The sequence below is a fragment of the Colobus angolensis genome, unplaced genomic scaffold (genome assembly GCF_000951035.1).
Source record: "Colobus angolensis palliatus isolate OR3802 unplaced genomic scaffold, Cang.pa_1.0 Scaffold299, whole genome shotgun sequence".
Classification (NCBI taxonomy): Eukaryota; Metazoa; Chordata; class Mammalia; order Primates; family Cercopithecidae; genus Colobus; species Colobus angolensis.
Window position 1 is genome coordinate 2,343,856 of NW_012116254.1, and position 20,054 is coordinate 2,363,909.

General features: G+C 45.9%; 1 protein-coding gene across 1 annotated transcript in view; it reads left to right on the plus strand.

Moving 5' to 3' along the window:
* SLC14A2 (solute carrier family 14 (urea transporter), member 2) overlaps positions 1-9,282 on the plus strand; it is a 459,240-nt gene extending 449,958 nt beyond the window's left edge. The window contains exons 18-21 of the mRNA XM_011949331.1: positions 1,099-1,246; positions 1,880-2,014; positions 7,529-7,578; positions 8,821-9,282. Of these exons, the coding sequence (XP_011804721.1) occupies positions 1,099-1,246; positions 1,880-2,014; positions 7,529-7,578; positions 8,821-9,021 (534 nt within the window). The 3' untranslated portion in view covers positions 9,022-9,282. The remainder of the gene's footprint in view (positions 1-1,098; positions 1,247-1,879; positions 2,015-7,528; positions 7,579-8,820) is intronic.
* The last annotated feature ends 10,772 nt before the right edge of the window (positions 9,283-20,054 follow it).

Below are 20,054 nucleotides of genomic sequence, written 5' to 3' on the forward strand. Positions count from 1 at the left end.
TTGCCATAACCTATACACAGACTCGCCCCAGGACACTGCCTCTCCTCAGCTTCCTGCCCAAGGGCCTTGGCCAGACCCTCCAAAAGACAGTCCCTGTGGCTGGGGAAGCTGGCATTTCCAGGAACTCTAGGACCCTTGTGCAGGTGCCCACATGGCACCAGACTTTTTGAAGTGCTTTTCCATTCACAGACAGGTCCCACCAGCCCCGGAGATAGGTGGAGGATGGAATCAAACAGGGTGCCCCGGGGGTTTACTAATCAAAAAGCAGATTCTGGGCTATACTACCTTCTCCTGGCCCCTCCTATAGATACTAGTCCAATTCCTCCTCCAGACCTTACTAACACAATCACACCCCAAACATGTTGTTCTTGAAAACACACAGGGCCTTTTTTTTGTCTAATATTTTGCCTTCTCATCATCTTTTTAGCTTTAAAAAAAAAAATCACAGCCAGGCATGGTGGCTCACGCCTGTAATCCCAGCACTTTGGGAGGCCGAGGCGGGCCAATCACCTGAGGTCAGGAGTTCAAGACCAGCCTGATCAACATGGAAAAACCTCATCTCTACTAAAACTACAACATTAGCCGGGCATGGTGGCACATGCCTGTAATCCCAGCTACTCGGGAGGCTGAAGCAAGAGAATCTCTTGAACTCAGGAGGCGGAGGTTGCGGTGAACCAAGATTGTGCCATTGCACTCTAGCCTGGGCAACAAGAGTAAAACTCCATCTCAAAAAAAAAAAAAAAATCGCAAAAGGTTTTTAAACCCCAACTTTGATCAGACATATGTTACTTTTCTAAAGAACAATACCCTACTTTGAAAGGTTTTCAGGTTCTCCTCCCTGGGGAATAAATGTCTTACACTCATATTTCTAAATAAAGGAAACTCAACATCCTAATCCATCAGTGTTCTAAGAACTCAGTATTACGATAATAAAGCTTTTGTTCCTGTTAAAGGTTGACCTATTTGAATAGAAATTAAAATCTTGGACATCTGTTGCAAAATGTTAGCGGGGAGGGTTCGGTGCCAAGTCTCTTGCAGCCAAGGTCAAGTTGTCTCTTCTGCCTCCATAATAAGCATGTAATCCTGTTGTGCCTACAGCTTTTGAGAGCCATCCCTGTTGGAATTGGCCAAGTGTACGGCTGTGATAACCCCTGGACTGGAGGCATCTTTCTCACAGCTCTGTTCATATCCTCACCTCTCATTTGCTTGCATGCAGCAATTGGATCCACCATGGGGATGCTAGCAGGTCTGTGTCCTCACTTCCCTGGGCTGTGAGGGGGTTAGAGCCTGGGGCTGGCTCCAAATAAAATGGAGACTTTCATCTTCAACACTACACCTGCTGATTCCTGTGAACTTTCCCTCATTCTGTTGTACCCTGTTTCTCTATTTTTGGTCTAGTCCCTTTATCCTCCCCTGAGCCACAGCTGCCCTCAAGAAAGGCTTTGGTGTTAGTCATTTACACCTTAGTATAAATTTAAAGTTTGGGAGAAGTTTCTTCCAGGCATATTTACATGTTAAGTCATCTCCAGTGACAACAAGAAAGATTCATTCTCCGTTAGAGAATTAAGGTATCGATGAAGGAGAGGTTCTCTTTCTTGGCAGGGGAAGGATATTCTCTGGGCTGTTTAAATCAGACTTCTGTCCTTACTCAAAGAAGCTCTTCAACCCATGCCAGCTTAACTGCTAGTATTCATGGGACTCTATGGCCATTTGTTTCCCTTAGATGTTTTTTTCACAGAATAAAGCCAAAAGTCCTTTTTGTATAACTACTTAAGAAGATAACTGGCTCTGGGCTTTGAGGACTGTGGTAGGTTTCGGGGCCAGCAGATGGGCCCCATAAGACCCTAGACTCAACCCTGATGCCTGCCTTCTCTCACAGCACTCAGTATTGCGACGCCCTTTGACTCCATCTACTTCGGCCTGTGTGGCTTCAACAGCACCCTTGCATGCATAGCGATAGGAGGCATGTTCTACGCCATCACCTGGCAGACGCACCTCCTCGCCATCGCCTGCGGTAGGTACTGCCCACAGAATTCCCTGATGACCTCAGATGAGACCTTTTTCTATCCCGGCAAAGAAAACCACCCTGAGAAAATTCTGCTACTCCCCCAAATAGGGATGGGAGGATTTGTTTCCTTTATAAAAGGGTTTTTACATAAAACTGTCTTCGATGGTTATTTAGTAGTTAATAGATTAAACGCTATTTTCACCAAATACACAATGTTCAGTCACAGGAAGACGGTGGTGGAGGTTTGGGTGTTGTTCCTGGGCTGTCTCCTATGATTGCTACTCTCCTGGCGGGTGTTGGAGCAAACTGACCGAGCAACTCTTATGCAGGTTACTCCTTACATATGGAATTGGGTGATTTACATCATCTGCAGCGTTTCACCTTAAGCACTCAAACATTAGCTGTGGCCCTTCAAATGACCCCTGTTTGTTATGTATTTGTTCAGAGTCCCAGGAAATTAGATCAACTCTAACAAGTTGGTAGATTTATATGTCCTCATCCTTGACCATCCTTTATTTCTTGATGTTATATGAATGGAAACCAAACAAAACTCCTTTTGAGCAGAACGTTTAAAACTGAAGTTCTATTTCAGTACATCCGTAGACTCTGTGAACATTATCTATATAAACTTATTTTATTTATTTATTTATTTTTTTTTTGAGATGGAATCTCGCTCTGTCACCCAGGCTGGAGTACAGTGGTGCGATCTCGGCTCACTACAAGCTCAGCCTCCCAGGTTCACGCCATTCTCCTGCCTCAGCCTCCTGAGAAGCTGGGACTACAGGCGACCGCCACCACGCCTGGCTAATGTTTTTGTATTTTTAGTAGAGATGGGGTTTCGCTGTGTTAGCCAGGATGGTCTCAATCTCCTGACCTCATGATCCGCCCACCTCAGCCTCCCAAAGTGCTGGGAATACAGGCGTGAGCCACCGCACCCAGCCTATAAACTTATTTTTAAAAATACATTTATAATAAAAGTTTTCCAAATATTCTTGCTAGGGAAGATATTCTGGATCGGCTATGGCCATATATTTGTTTCCTTAAGATAATTTGTAGATATATTTTCTTTTGCATTTTATGACAGTCACCACAAACTCTAAACAAGATACGAAGTGTAAAGCTGCTTTTTCATTTGCTCTTCTTAAAATTACTTTTTGCTATCCCAACCTAAGGCCAGCACACTGTAGTCACTTTAAAAAAAAAATAGTAGCTTTCATATTGCCCAAATAAAAGGTAGCCATTCACCTAACACCCACCATGAAGTAGGGATTTTAAATACCTCGTCTCTACCTTTAACACTAATTCTCCAAGGTTGGTATTACTATTCGTATTTTACAAATGAGGAAAAGTTGTGTCAAAGAGCAAGACTAAGGTGAGACAAGGGAGACAGCTGGGATGCAAAAATTAAGGAGGTGCTTACTCTCAGGGTCAAGCAGGTGATGACCCTGACATATCTCCGTGACCCTGAGAGTGAAGGCCACCTGAAATTTTGCACCCCAGGTGTTTCACTCACCTCCCCAAGTCCCAGTCTTGTCAAAGAGGTGAAGCGGCTCAACTGCATAGTAAAAGACAAGGCTGAGACATGAAGATAGGTCTTCCTCAGTCTGAACTCAAACTCCCCACCCTCTTTCCCAGCATGGCACCTCTCTCTGAAGCCTCTCATAAACCATGGCACCTCTCTCTGAAGCCTCTCATAAACCATCTCATTGGCTTCAATGAAACTGAGTCACATCATCTTCCAAAAGTGCCAATGGGCCTGACGACTTCAGGAAACATGAGAATACACTAAAGTGAATTTTAAGCCCCTTTAGGTGGCTCCTTGAACTTTCAGACAGACTACACAGTAATAACATCTGACATTTATTGGTTTTCACCAAAATACTTTTCCAAATATTACTTCACTATATCATTTTAAGAAGCTGAAAACTCCAGCTCTATTTCGTAGCCATGGTGCCTGAGGCTAAGGGAGGTAAAAGGACTTCCTGTGAGCAGAGGTAGAGTCAACCCTCCTTCTACAAGTTAAAGAAAGATCTGAAAGCATCCAGTGATATAGACCAAAAATGGGAAAGCAGTCTATAACATATACAAGTAGAGTTTGGGGGGGCATTTCATTGTTGGTGCTGTTTTGAGACAGGGTCTTACTCTGTTGCCCAGACTGGAGTGCAGTGGCATGATCACGGCTCACTGCAGCCCCAACCTCCCGGACTCAAGTGATCCTCCCACCTCAGCCTCCTGAGTAGCTGGGGCTATAGGCATGCACTACCATGCCCAGCTAATTTTTATATATCTATTTTGTAGAGACAGGGCTGCACTGTTTCCCAGGTTGGTCCTGGGCTCAAGTGATCTGCCCACTCAGCCTCACAAACAAATGTTTTTATAGGTTCAATGAAAAAAAGAAGTTGAGGCCATCTAGAAAATCTGGAACGTGTAGTCAAGCTTACTTGCGTGTAGGGCCCATTGATAGGCAACCAGGAGGCAGTGAGAGCAGGAGGGAATGATAGCTCCTTCACAGGCAGAACAGCCCCACTGGAAATAAATGTCACTGTTAATATTTTAATTTAAATTAACTTTAACTTCTTAATAGGCTGGCATTTTTACATGATCTGAAACTAGACCTATGCCTAAGTTCCTTCCTTCCATAAAAATGTCCCAATGACAAAAATTCTAAATGCTCAGCTATCTTTAAAATCAGTCATCATTTATATTATTAAATTGGTTTGGGCCTCATCCCATTAAAAATTAAAAGTTTGAATGCTAGAAATGAAAAGTCAAGGAGTCCTGAAATTTTTAGATTCAGAATCAAGACCGTGCCACTCTAGGCTCTCTTAGTGGCCCACGACCTCCACGTAAGATCAGAGCAGGTGGCCCGGTTGGGGAGTCAGTGGGGGGCATAGAGGGGTGGGCAGGTGGCTGCATCCGGAGCCTGGAGCTGTAACTTCTGTCCAGAGTCTCAGAGGACAAGGATATCTAGGATACCAGCTGGGAAAGGACATTACAGGATATCTCTGGATACCAACTCCAAGTTCTGCTTATTCACTAAGGAATATTCATATTCAACAAACAAATCTTAAATGCCCAAATTATGTCAGATATTACCCTGGTGGTTCTCAACCAGGGGTGATTTTCCCCTTCCCCAGCAACATTTGGCAATGTCTGATGACATTTTTGTGTGTCATACCTGAGGCTGGGGGAAGTGCTACTGGCATCTAATGGGTAAAAGCCAGAGATGCTCTTAAACAGCCTACAATACCCAGGACAGCCCCCCACAATAAGGAATTGCCCCGTCCAAGGTGTCCACAGAGCTGGAGCTGTGAAACTTTGGCACAGGCCATCTCATTTAATCTTCCCTCCAGCCCTGTAAAGTGTGTGGGTGATATTAATACCCCCATTTCACAGATGGAGAAATGAGGCTAAAGGAAGCTAAATACATTGCTTGAAGTCAGGTCTGCCTGACTGTAAAAGACTGTGCTCTTTTCAGGACACCACACTGTTTCCTGAAGCCAGTGCTTTCTCTACCAGTGAAAAAATTCAAGCCCAGAACAGTTAGGCCCTTTTCCAACATCACACAGTCAGTGATGGATAAGACAGGCCAGGTGGCCAGGCATCCTGTCACAAAGGTTCCTTCCACCACAGCCTGCTCTGCACATCATCTGAGACAGACAGTTCTCCCTGCAGCCCAGGCAGGCTGCATGTCTCATTTCATCTTCCTTCTTCTAACCTTCCTCCTCTCTCCCAACTCTGCAAGCCCTACAACCACGCAGGAGTCCACGCAGAGTTTTCAGAGGGTTTTCCTGCTAGTAACACCACCAAATTTGATAAAATAGCAAATATCAATGGGAGAAGAGGGAGAGAGAATGAATCCTTTGGCTCTGGATTCCAGGGAAGATGGATGGAGTTGGAATCTTCCATTCTTCACAGACCAAGCCCAGAGTCCCTCTCGGGCCATCTGGCTCCCCTTTATCCTGGGGCCTTGGTGGTGCTTGGTTTGCCTCTGTCTTTTCAACCTCAGATCTGAGAGGCAGGTTAAGAGCCCACTCCCAGAGCCAGATGGCTGGGGCTCCGCCACTTGCTAGCCATGTAATCCTGGGCAAGTTGCTTGAACTCTCAATGCCTGATACTCACAGTGCCCAACTCCTACAGCTATTGTCAGGATCAAATTAGATCATTTGTGAACATGATGAGAATAATGCTGACACATAGGAAATATCCAGTAAGCACTAAGCTCTATTATCTCTAGTTAAATGAGGATTCAGCAAACACAAAGGATGGCATGGGCTCCTGTTCGCTCTCAGAGAATAAGCTGCCTCGTGTGACCCATGATGCCCATTGACAGCCACACACTCCACTTCATATAACTCATGTAACTCATTCTCTTTTGTTTGTTTGTTTGCTGTTTTTTGAGACCAGGTCTTGCTCTGTCACCCAGGCTAGAGCACAGTAACTAGCATGATCATAGTTCACTGCAGCCTCAAACTTCTGGGCTCAAGCCATCCTCCTGCCTCAGCCTCCCAAGTAGCTGAGATTACAGGCACATGCCACCACACCCAGCTAATGTTTTTGGTTTTTGTAGAGATAATATCTTGCTTTGTTGCCCAGACTGGTCTCAAACTCCTGGGCTCAAGTGATCCTCCCGTCTTAGCCTCCCAAAGTGCTGGGATTACAGACATGGGCCACCGCTCCCGGCTGTGTAACTCATTCTTTAATCTCATCTACTCCTCCACCTCCAAAACAAAAGAGACTTCTCCAACTGAAATATAGGCCAGTCATATTATTTCACCTCTCTGAGTCTCAGTTTTCTCATGTGTGAAATGACGACAATAATAGTGCTTACACCGTAGGAATGCTGAAAGCTATGGCAGTGTTGCTACTAGCTGGGCATACAATAACACACTAATAAAGGTCAGCTCTTGTTAATATAACGTTAAGGATGACTGGGATGCTCTCAGTGAGAAATGAAGGGTTTGGAAGCAAAGGCCAATTACACTAGCACAATTACACTAGCTCCTCCCCTGTTGCCGACACGGGGCTCATTCCCAGTGGTCAGCCTCATTGTGCCTTCCGTAGGGGCTACATGACAAGGCACTGGGCATGTCTAGTCTTCCTTAAGCTTTCAGAATGCTGCTCTTCCCTAGAAACCCATATTATGTTAATAACTTTTGATGAAATATTCCAGTAGGGAGTTCTGGGATTCACTTGCCTTAGCCGTATAGTAAAATTTTCATTTATGGTTTATGCTGTTAAATGTTCCTTTACTGGAATGCAAGGTGGTGGGACCCAAGAGAACTGTAACAGCTCAATTCTGGCCCTTTTTAACAAGTTCATCTGCTGTCTTCGCTGCGCCGGCATTTGCATGGAATTTAACACTTTTAAAGCTGCCAAGGAATGGAAACATAACTCAAATTTTTAAAAAATCTTAGAGATAGCATTTGTGGCATAAAATTGATGGGAAGAGAATATGTAGACCAATCTCGAGGTGCTATTAAATAGTTACTGGTCTATTTCTTGTTTTTTTTTTTCTAGCACTGTTTGCTGCCTATCTGGGTGCTGCCCTGGATAACATGTTTTCTGTGGTGAGTCGACACAGGTTCAGAACATGCCTACAACATCCTTCCTGGTCCTCTTGGTTTCCCCAAACCTGCAGAAAACTTCTCTCCTCTAAGAACCATTCCCCAGTTCATCTCCCTTATTTCAAGTCACACTACTCACTTTAGCACCTGCTAGGCAGAGGGAGCCAGGCCCCAAAATTTACATTTCAACTATGGGCCAATCCATTCCTATCATCAGTAGGCCAGGAGCTCCTTAGAGGACAATTTGAGGAGCATTATTTAATTTGTGTGTGTCTGCCCAGCTAGCTTGTGAGGCAGCATATATCCTTGCCCCACGGCAACCAATTAGCTCCCCTCCATAGGAGAAGGGGAGTCAAGCCCCAGCCAGGCCAGAGAGGAGCCAGAGCTGAAGCTTAAGGTCACGGGCCAGTCTGGGAACCCCTTCCTCTTCTGGGCTCCAGTAGGGTGATATGTGAGGTCAGGAGGAGCCCATGCTGGCCCCCAACCCCAGCGCAGAGGGCTCAGAGCCCCACTTGCAGCTGGTGCCTCCCCTTCTCAGATAAGGGTACAAGGGCACATTTTGTGCAGACAACAAGGAGGAGTCCAGGTGATCCTGTGGATAAGGAGGGGGTGGGCATTCTAGTCACACCTGCCTAAATCTCTCCCTTACCTTTAGTGAAAATGGGTGGTTTGGACTTAGCATAAGAAGGAATTTTTCTAAGCAGTAGAATTTGCCTTCCCTGATACTATCCTGTCTTCCCCAGTGAACTAAATCTCTTTTCTGGGCCTCATTGTATTTGTGCACACCTCGGCTAAACACTTGATGTCATACAGTTTTGTGATGAGTCTCGTACTCATTGTACTAGATGCAAAAGACACTTCTCCAACAGGGGCTGATGGGAGAAGACACAGGATGACCATAGTTCCTAGAGTTAGAAGTCTAACCTGGCCAGAAACATAGCTTCTGACAAAACACTGCTTCTACAAAAGGCATATTATGCTTTGATGACTTCTACATAAGGGCATATTAGCCCAATTATTAGGGTTCCCAGTGGCTGCATTTTGAAGATTGTGTGTTCACCTGTTACAATGCAGATGAACAGCACTGGCATAATTTTATTTATATTGGTCATCAATGAAGTATCTTCATCAATGCCCATAAAGCAGCCCCTCCTGTCCCCAGGGCTGCAGGTGATTGATAAGGGCTGATTAAAACAGCACAAGCACCTGATACGACCAAGGCTTATCTGTGTTCTTTCCCCCCAGTTTGGATTGCCACCCTGCACTTGGCCCTTCTGTCTCTCAGCTCTCACCTTCCTGCTCCTGACGACCAACAACACCGCCATCTACAAGCTCCCGCTCAGCAAAGTCACCTACCCAGAGGCCAACCGCATCTACTACCTGTCCCAGGAGAGAAACAGAAGGGCATCAATCATAACAAAGTACCAGGCCTACGACATCTCCTAAGTTTCCCTCTCTAAAACACATCACTGTAAATTCAGCCTTCAGCAGGCAGTCCAGGGCCCCAGCATAAGAGACCACTTAGCCTTCCCTCCGGTCTGCTCTGGGACTCTCTCCCCAAACACAAAGAAACATGTATATAGTCACCATTCCAGAACCTCTCTTTTCTAAGATGCACAACGCTTATCAAAGATATGTTTAGTTTAGACTTTATACCCATAGTTTGTTCCATAAGAGCTCCCTTTGAGGGGAACTTGCCCTCTTCTGTGAAATAAGCCTTATCCTTAAAGAGAAGTCACCAAGAAAGGGATAGAGGTCAGCGACATGGTCACACAACTCGGTCATTTAATATGGAAAGCACAATACCAGGAACTGTGCATTAGCCCGGAAGGCAAGAGGGCTGGTTCTGCCCCAGCTCTGCTGCTAATGAGCCCCTACCATGTTGAGCAAGTCCTTCCCCACTCTCCGCCTCAATTTCTTAATCAGTTTCATGACAGGGAGGGATGTGAAAGTCCTTTCCACCTCAGAAGTGTTGATTATTCTCTCTCTTCTATAATCTGATGAAATCAGCACGACAACAGGTAATTACTTTAAGTCAAGGATGGAAGGGTTACCCAAGAAGAGGCAGGAGAATGTTAACATTCTATAAAGTTTTGTTTTTGGGTTATGGGAAGATGCTCTCCAGACTTGGGGTTAGGAATCTGAATTCACTGAAAATGCCAATGTGCTTTCCTTTACATTACAGAAATATTTCTGGAACTGTCAGATGAAAACTGATCTTTATCAACACTCATATTATAAACAAATGTGTTTCCCTTTGTAATATTCATAATCGTACTCTCATTAAACTGTTGAGATTTGCAAGTCAGCATCAGGGTTTTCTTAAAACGGGGCTCACCTAGAGGTTCACACATTGCTCACTTGAGGGGTTTTCCACGGTCAAGCATGTGTCTGAAAAGAGACAAGGATGGGCTCAAAATCATCAGAACAGGGTTTGATTTGCTTACAGAGTGAATTACACAGAAACGACCTTGGACATGGTTTTCTGTTTGAGTTGAAGCACAGATTGTTAATAACCCCTCTCACTATTTAGGGTAGAGTCTTTTAGCTTTGTGCCCCCAAATTACAAATCAAGCCAGTCTTGAGTGGCTAGTAACTCTTGTTTAGTCACTCTAGTTATAGTTTCAAGCTCCTAAGCCACAAACCTTCTTTGTGGAACTCCATGTGGCCTGACCTTCCCACCCCTTCTCCAGGGGGAATGAACCTCTCATAGTGCCACAATGGGGCCTCCCACCACCCCCCAAGCACACACGCACTCCCAGTTTAGTGTCATGGAGATGAGGACATAAGAGGGAATGTGGGGGAGGAGAGGCAGGGACAGACCCTCTATAACCACAGCTTTAAGGAAAGAATTACATTTTACCAAACGTAATTCATTTAGAAAAAGTTAATTTCTATGTTTACCTTTTCTCGGTCTGCCCCCAAGATTCTGGCCATCTTTTAGCAGCCCAAGAGCACTGGGAGGCGTATTTCTCTTCCACATCATATCTAGCCCATATGACTTCTCCAGGAAAATGCAGCACTTAAGGGTGGAAACAAATCCTCCACATAGAAAAAGCGAGTCACACTCCAGAGGCTACCTCTGAGTTTGCAATCACACCTTGAGGCCAAGAAGGTCTCAGGCTGTATTTTAATGACCATGGAATTAGTGCTCTCTGAGGATTAAGCATCCAGGAATTTCACCAGAAGGCTGTTTATGCTCACAGCTCACTCAGTTGCCCCAGAACCTCCAAATGATGACATATAACTATTAAAGCACCAGTTTTCATGCATTTTCCACCAAAGTGTTATAATCTGGTTTTATTAAGAGCAGGAAACCCTTCACGTGCATGCTGTTCTGGTTATTGACCACTAATAAAACCCTTCAGCTGTTCTAAGTATTCCAGTATCCTCGGCTATAAAGCAAGCTGAGTTGGCCCATGATACTAAGCAAAGTAGAAATAGATGGGGTAGAAGAATTTGACCTATGAAAACATACAAGGTCTACAGAATACCAAAGTAGCCAGTCTAGTCCAGCACTTCAATTAAGCACCAACACTGGAGAGCTGCAGCCGGTTCCACCAGCTCCTGCGAACCCACTACGTGAGCACATTTCTCCCCATGCCATTCAGTGACATCACATTGATAGCTTGAAACCGGCCACAGTGGGAGTATTTACATCACAGAAATCAGCAAACTCTATAAATCTGGGCATGAACACAGGACACCAACACGTGCTTTACAAGCACACATACAAACAACAACACAAAAAGGTATACAGGAATGTGAGAGGGAAAAGGGAGTGGGGTATAAAAATAAAAGGACAGGGCTGGGTGGGGTGGCTCACACCTGTAATCCTAGCACTTTGGGAGGCCAAGGCAGGTGGATCACCTGAGGTCAGGAGTTCAAGACCAGCCTGACCAACATGGAGAAACCCCATCTCTACTAAAAATACAAAATTAGCCAGGTGTGGTGGCACGTGCCTCTAATCCCAGCTACTCAAGAGGCTGAGGCAGGAGAATCACTTGAACCCAGGAGGCAGAGATTGCGGTGAGCAGAGATCATGCCATTGGACTCCAGCCCAGACAAGAGTGAAACTTCATCTCAGAATGAATAAATGAATAAATAAAATAAATAAAAGGACATACACACCTGTATATCCCAGAGAAGGGCCTTACATGGGCCCATGAAGATATGCTGGGGACCAAGGCACATGATTAACTCAACTGTCGGGGAAATTTTTTAAATGAGTGGGGCAGAGTGTGTGCCACGTATATGAACACATACATGCACACGCACACATGCACAAGTTTCTTTTCCTTCATTGAACTAGCCCATTGATGGCACATAATAGCCCTGAGAAATAGCAACTGAGTAATTGACTGAAACACCCTCCTACCCCTCTGTCTCAATGGAGCTGCTTTTCTATTCTCTCTACAGAATAAATTCTGTAGACTCTATTGGCTGGAATTTGAAAACCGTTTCACGCACACAACAATGTACTTATAACAGATACACAGGCTCTCAACTAGGCCAACTGACTTGCCCCCAGAACTTACTGCCTGTAGCCTCCTCCCAAAACACATGTGTAGGGTTCAGGAAAAGAACTTTTCAGAGTGGTGCATGGCATCTAGCCCTCAGCATTCTAGCATTTTATGAGCAATAACTTCAAGCCTCTTTTGCAAACAGTCTTCTGCAACCATCCTTTCCTTACAGAGCCTTTGTTATTCAGACATTTAAACTATGTAATGTTCTCAGGTGAGGAGCAGGTAGATCGATGGTAGATTGGTTCTCAAACTCGAGTATGTATCGGAATCACCTGGAGACCTTATTTAACACAGGTTAGTGGGCCCTATTCCAAGACTGTCAGTCAGTAGACCTGAGGCAGGGCCTGAGAATTTCCTTTTCTAACAAATTCTCCACAGATGTTGATGCTGTGGGTCTAGGAGCCCCTACTTTATGAGATAGACTTAGAAATAGGATGCTGCCTCCACTGATTTCCCTTTCATTGCATATTGTAATTCACTGGTTGCAAATCTAAGAATAGATGCACTGGTTGTGCATCTAAGAATCATCTGTAAGGCTTATTAAAACACAAATCCCTGGGCCTCAGCCTCAAAGATTTGGATTCACTAGATCTGGGTGGAACCAAAAATCTGTGCTTCTAACAAACTCTCAGATTATACAGATGTGGCTAGATCCAAGTCCAGCAATCATTGCACAGGTTCTTACTCTTGGCTAGATTAGGATCCTCTGATTCTGATGCCAGGCCCTACCTCAAGCCAATTAAGCCAGCAATGGGCCTGGGCACAGGTAACTTTTTAAAGCTCCTGCGGTGATTCTAACATGCAGCTGGGGCGGGAAAACAACTCTGCTGTCTATTTCTTGGGCCCCAACTGTTTCTAATTTGAGTCACTCTTCAGCCCTTCATTAACCCCCAGTCCCCATCCTCAGTCCCCAGGTGGGTTTGGACCTGCCATGGGATGCAGTGAGAAGCACTGGGCACTGAGGCAGGAGGAGCACAGACAGCACAGAGAATCCTCTCAAGTGAAGTCTGTCTCTTTCTCACTGTTGTTGGGGGCTCACCCTGCACCTCAAAGAAGACTAGATAAAAAAAACCACTAACCAGTAACATCCGGCTCAGTTTGCTGAGCACAAAAGCAAGGTTTTGCTTTGGCCCTAGAAGCCTGCTGAGTGCCTCTGCCCTAGAAAAGAGGAGCAGGGGATGGTCCGGAGTTCCTCTGACCATGCTGCTCTCCGTCAGGCAGCATGGGCACCCACAGAGCTGGCTAGAGGTCAGAGGCATGGCCCCAGTGAGAAGCAGCAGGTGTGCCCTATGAGCGGGTAGGATGGGGTTAAGGGCTGGCCTGGAATGAGGGCAGAAGGTGGAAGTTGGGGGGAATGTTGATGACAGCAGTTGTTGCAAGGGGGCAAGCCGGCGGGCAGGCAGTGGGCGTAGAAAAGCAGCTCCATTGAGACAGGCATACAGGGAGGCCTGTGCAGGCAGACATCTGCGGTCAGGGGTTAAGGAGGTGGAGAAAAGCAGAACATGGAGCCATGTAGAGAGCAGGTACTAGTGGCCAGCTGGTACTGTAACAGGAAGAGGGCAAAAAAAAAAAAAATTAGCAGTTTTGGTGGTGGGGTGAGGCTCCACCCCTCTGTGAACTGCCCAGTGGGGCCAGCGCTGGGCTAGGACAGGGATGGGGTAGCTCTCAATCCTTTCCCCAGTACTTGCTTCTGGAGGGGTCAGTCTGGGTCACTAGGATCCACCTGTCACTTACAGCATGGCCTGAGCAGTAGTTGTAAGGGGTGTCACGGGGTGGGGAGGTGGGCAAGTCAGGCAGCAGAGCATTACAAACCCTGGTGCCCAGGCAACAGCCCAGACCAGCTCTATCAGAATCTTAGGGGCAGCCCAGGCCTGGGTGCTTTCCAAAGCTCCTCAGGGGGCCCCCTCAGTAGAAGGTGTGGGGGGCACTCGGTGCTGTGCTGCACTATGCAGGGCTGCAGGGAGAAGATTCTCCGAAGAGCTCTCAAGTGGGAGGAGCCCCAGGCAGCATGATTTTGTCAAGTGGAGATTGTCTCTGTCCCTGGGGTCGGAGGAGGCCTGCAACCATGCAGTTCTTAACCTCTGGATCTGGACAAATGTAAGCTCTGCTCTTGGCCCCTCTAAAGACCTGTGAATCCTATTCTGCTCATCTGTGTGTCGTTCTTGTTTTTAAGCTTCCAGAGAGACACTGATGCTTAGCTAGTTTCTAACCCTAGCCTACAGCAAGATGGAAAGCTCAGGACACAAGATTAAAGTGACAATCTGGAGGGCAGGACAGGGACTCTGGGCTGTGGCTGGAGCTGGGCCACAAGCCGCCTTCAGGGGCTGACTTCCTGCTCTCCCAGGCCCCACTGTGGCTCCTTGGCCTTAGCCCCAGGTTCTCAGCATGAACAGACTGTGAGCTCCTTGTGAACAGGGATGAATTTTGTACATTCCCCTAACTGGGGCCTCTCTCCCCAGGGGCAGTGAATGAGTGAGTGAGTGACAGACACAGTTATCCTAAAGTAGGTCCTCCAAATTATGTCCAGCAAAAAAAGAGGCATTGCCTTCTCTGTTGTTACCTGTCCTCCCATCAGTGTCTCGCAAGTCTTAATAGCTTCTGAACAAGTGGACCCATATTTACATTTTGTACTGGGCCCCATGAATTACGTAGCTGGTCCTGCACTGAGCTCCTGGTGGCAACTGGAGCCTGCTCTCCCACGGCTGCAGCATCAAAGATCCCCCCTGGGCTAGTTCTCTGCTTTCAAGCTCCTTCCTCACTCATGACAGCATGAGAGAGCAACGCGGCACCGCAATATACACAGAGCCTCACTTGTGAGGTACTCACTTGACAAGCATCCCAGGGAGCAAAGGAAGTGCACCTTCCACCCTGAAGACCCAGCACACCCAGGCTCCATGGTGCAGGGACTGGAACAAACCAGGATGGCACCCAGCAACCAAAATATTTGTGGATTTTCCAGCTGGATCAAAGGAAAGACCCAGACAGACCCCTACTCATAATCAGCTCGTGAAACGCCCTACTGGAGAAAGGCAGAAAGAGCAGCCGGACTTTTCTCCATCCCTGCATACCACCCTGGGGGCTCTTTGAATCAATGTTTAGCTGGATTTCACCCAATCACAAACGTGTGTGAGCGCGGAGTACCACCATGACTTGGCTTCCTGCCCAACACATCACACCACAACCTGTTGAGTAACCCATCTTCCCCACCATGTTATAACCTCTGAGGGGACAGATTATGTATCTTCATGGCCCCATCTCCAGGCCTGGCATGCAGCAAATGCTTGATACATATTGACTGACAGATGGATCCCTACTTCAGCATCCCTGTAAACCTGGAACTGATTCCAGGAGGTGTGTACTAAGTGAGGTAATGTTTAACCAAAATGCAGATTCTAGCACCTCCCCTGAACCCCAAGATAATGGGATTCAGTAAGTGATGGGGTATCTGCATTTTTACCTGCATCGCAAGTGACTTAAGGCCAATTCTCCTGACTGTCTGAAGAACTGAAGGAGGCAGGTAGAGAGAGGGGGCCTTAGCACAGGAATTTGAGTAGAATTCATGTAGAAGCTCAGGACACAATTGTATGAGTGGCCATGGGTCAGTGGGCAGCTTGCAAATCCAGTCATTGTAAGGCCTTATCCTAGGAAGGCCCTGACGAGGACTGGAGATGAGGGGGTAGGGTCAAGGCAGGTGGCTACCATCTGCCAAGAGCAGCAGCAGACCTGCGGCTGGCTCCATGGCCTCTGTGGTCCATGCCCACCCTCCCTCCTTACCATCACAACAGTCGCCCAAATGGCCCAGAGAGGAGCTCGTGGGAACCACACTTACTGTTGACACTGGGAGAAAAGAATGGAAATACGATTTGGCATAACTTGAGGGACATATTGTCTGTGACTTTCACACCCGAAAAACCTCAGTTTGCCTCCCTTATGAATGTCTTAGTAGCTTCTGTATTCTTTAAGAAAACTCTAATTTTTACATAAAATTTAATCTTGACCATATACTCCAACATTTAATTTTATGTTATCCCGTATCACCTGTCACCTGGGTGAAGGGTTTTATTTGCTCAGCAAGGTGGGAAACTCTAAGGTCAAAGACCTCCATACTTTGGAGACCAAACACATTACTGAGCACAGGATATCCTTGCTGCTTGATTCACTATTTGAACTCCTGGTTCTGAGACTGTTATCCAAGAAGAATAAAAGGATGCTGGATGTGCTTCCATGGAGAGACGAAACTGTCTGAGTTTTCTAAGGGCCAAGGCTAGGGAGGAGACAAAACTCTTCTTCTGAAAGTTTCATAGCTTTAGTTCTTATATTTAGGTCTCTGATCCACTTTGAGTTAATTTTTGTGTATGGTAGTAGAGTCCTCAGTCTTCTGCAAGTGGATATTCAGTTGTCCAAGCACTATTTATTGAAAATACTATTCTTTTTTGCATATGGGATTGTTTTTCAGAATCTAGAAAAATCTTTAGTTCTCATTCCTCTAGCTCTAAGGTAGTATTTCTGTAACTCATCAGTCAAGGATCTTAATAAATATATATCCAAAAGAAAAAATTTTAAATAAGAAAAAGTCGCCGGGCGTGGTGGCTCAAGCCTGTAATCCCAGCACTTTGGGAGGCCGAGACGGGCGGATCACGAGGTCAGGAGATTGAGACCATCCTGGCTAACACGGTGAAACCCCGTCTCTACTAAAAATACAAAAAAAACTAGCTGGGCGAGGTGGCGGGCGCCTGTAGTCCCAGCTACTCCGGAGGCTGAGGCAGGAGAATGGCGTAAACCCAGGAGGTGGAGCTTGCAGTGAGCTGAGATCCGGCCACTGCACTCCAGGCCGGGCGACAGAGCGAGACTCCGCCTCAAAAAAAAAAAAAAAAAAAAAAAAAGAAAAAGTCATATGATCCAAGGAGATCCAGGTACATTAAGCCAAATAAAGTTAAACATCTTTCATACCATTGGCTTCTCAAAGACTTTAATGCCAGTGTGCTTTTAATGAATCACTTATCCTTCTTTTACCAGAGAAGGCTGTGTGTGTGTGTGTGTGTGTGTGTGTGTGTGTGTGTGTGTGTGTGTGTCCACATATTAACATCTCTAGGAGTATACTTCCAAACACCTCAAGTTTTAGAATCTTTCTTTTGCAAGAATAGACTTACTGACTTGAACACTATTGGGTTGTTTTAATTTCATCTTGGAGAGTTAGGCTAACAGGATGGTTGGGGTGTGTGTGTTTTGTAGTGTTGTCGCTTTTATCTTTAACTTAACCAGGGCAGAGCAGAAATAACACAATAAACTATGAATTCATCTGGGGTTTTATTTAGAAACTGAATGTAGAAGCCACAATTTTAGTTTGTTTCTGAAGTGCCATTTTTCTTAAACTTAAATATTAACGAGTGTGCTGTTGTTTTGTTTTGCTTTTTGAAAGTGTGGCCCAAGAACCAACTCAATCAGAATCACTTGGGTGTAGTTAAAAAGCGCAGGTCCCTAAGGCCCCTTCAGACCTAATACTCAGAAACACTGGGGCTGGAGCCCAGACTGCACCCCCCCACCCCAGGATCCCTGGTGATTCCTGTGCACATTGAAGTTTTTGAAAAGCATGCTTTTCCTTGAAATTAAGAGACAGTGAACCCAGTTATCTGCAAAGAGATAGGGGACAGAGACTGACATGCACCTAGGACCAAGGTGGCTCTTTCTGTACCTTTGTCCCTTCCCTTCTTCATCTGCACTGCCCACCTTCTGTGCCCTTTTGCATGCTCACACATCCTCCCAGATCCATGGACTTGAGCACACTGCTCACTCCTTGGCTTATGACACCTTCACAGTGTCAGCAGAGGGCGCCAGAGCCCCTCCAAAAGCCATGGAAGGTTCCATTTGCTCGTTGCCCTCCTTTTGCATTCCAGGCTTTTGTATTCTATCCTAGGCATCTAGTTTTCCAGGCTTAGGCCTGTCTCCTGCCTCACTGATTTTCAAAGGGACATTGGATCTCAGGACAGTGCACAGCTGCTAAGAAAAGCACTGATTACGGGGCCTGGAAATTTATTTACTGCCTCTGAGCCCAAATTTCACATGCTAACAAGGAACTAATTTATTAGCCTGTTATTGTAATTGTAGTTCTTTTAATGGTTAAATGAGGTAACAGGTGAACATGCCCATGAAGGTCAGCAGCCCTGTGACTGTCAGCACCCTGCCCCTGCGACCAGTGGTGCAAATGTAAGCATAGACACTGGTAACCCTGCTCCCACCTGCACCCTGCCACAGGTACAAATGCACACAGGAATGCAGCAGCTCTACTTCTGCTGGTACCCCATAAGCACCCTGCCATGCTGCCACAGGTGCTAGAACACGTGAGTGAGCACAGATCCTGCTGCCACCACCCCAAAGAAGCACTTTGTCTGGCACCATCCATCAGGGGGTTGTGGCCAGTGGACTAGGAACACCTTGACCCCTCTGATGCAGCAGGTTCCCAATCTCAGGGGGCCAGATAACAAAGCTGGGGTCCTGGTACCAGCTCCCCAGAGTTAGAGTCCACCAGGAGTGCTGAGCTGAGCCGTGCCCCTAAAATCTTCGAGAAATGAACCCAGTCAACTGAACCCACCTTATACCACAACGAAACCCCCAAGGGTTTCATAAAAGAAGAGAAAAGCAAAAAAAAGAAAAAAAGAAAAAGAAAGAAAGACAAAAACAAAAAAACAAAAATGGATTGAACAGACAGCAACTTCAGAGGTTGAAGGGACATCAGCCCACACAGATGAGAAGGAATCAGCACAAGAACTCTGGCAACTCAAAATGCCAGAATGTCTTCTTACCTCCAAATGACCACACAAATTCCCCAGCAATGGGGCCTAACTGGGCTGAAATGGCTGAAATAACAGAAAAAGAATTCAGATTATGGATAGGAACAGAGGTCACTGACATCCAGGAGAAAGTTGAAACCCAATCCAAAGAATCTAAGGAATATAATAAAACAATACAGGAGATAACATATGAAATGGCATTTTGAGGAGGAACCAAACTGATCTGATAGACATGAAAAACTCACTTCAAGAATTTCATAATATAATCACAAATATTAACAACAGAATCAACCAAGGTAACAAAAGAATCTCAGAGCTTGAAGACCAGTTCAACAAAATGGACAAAAATAAAAAACAATAGGCCGGGCGCGGTGGCTCAAGCCTGTAATCCCAGCACTTTGGGAGGCCGAGACGGGCGGATCATGAGGTCAGGAGATCGAGACCATCCTGGCTAACACTGTGAAACCCCGTCTCTACTAAAAAATACAAAAAAAACTAGCCGGGCGAGGTGGCGGGCGCCTGTAGTCCCAGCTACTCGGGAGGCTGAGGCAGGAGAATGGTGTAAACCCGGGAGGCGGAGCTTGCAGTGAGCTGAGATCCGGCCACTGCACTCCAGCCCGGGCGACAGAGCAAGACTCCGTCTCAAAAAAATAAAATCAGAGCAAGACTCCGTCTCAAAAAAATAAAAATAAATAAAATAAAATAAAAAAATAAAAAACAATAAAGAAGAATAAATAAAACCTCCAAGAAATATGGGATTATGTAAAGAGACCAAATATACAACTCCCTGGCATCCCTCAAAGAGAGAGAGAGAGAGACAGCGAGAGAGTGAGAGCGAGCACAGAGCACAAGCAACTTGGAAAACATTTGAGGATATCATCCATGAATATTTCCCCAACCTCACTAGAGAAGCCAACACTCAAATTCAGGAAATGCAGAGAACCCTTGCAAGATACTATACAAGATGACCATCCCTAAGATACAATAGTCATCAGATTCTTCAAGGTCAAAATAAAAAACAAAATGTTAAAGGCAGCTAGAAAGAAGGAGCAGGTCACCTACAAAGGGAATTCCACTAGGCTAACAGTGGCTCTTTCAGCAGAAGCTCTACAAGCCAGAAGGAACTGGGGAGCCTGTATTCAGCATTCTTAAAGAAAATAAATTC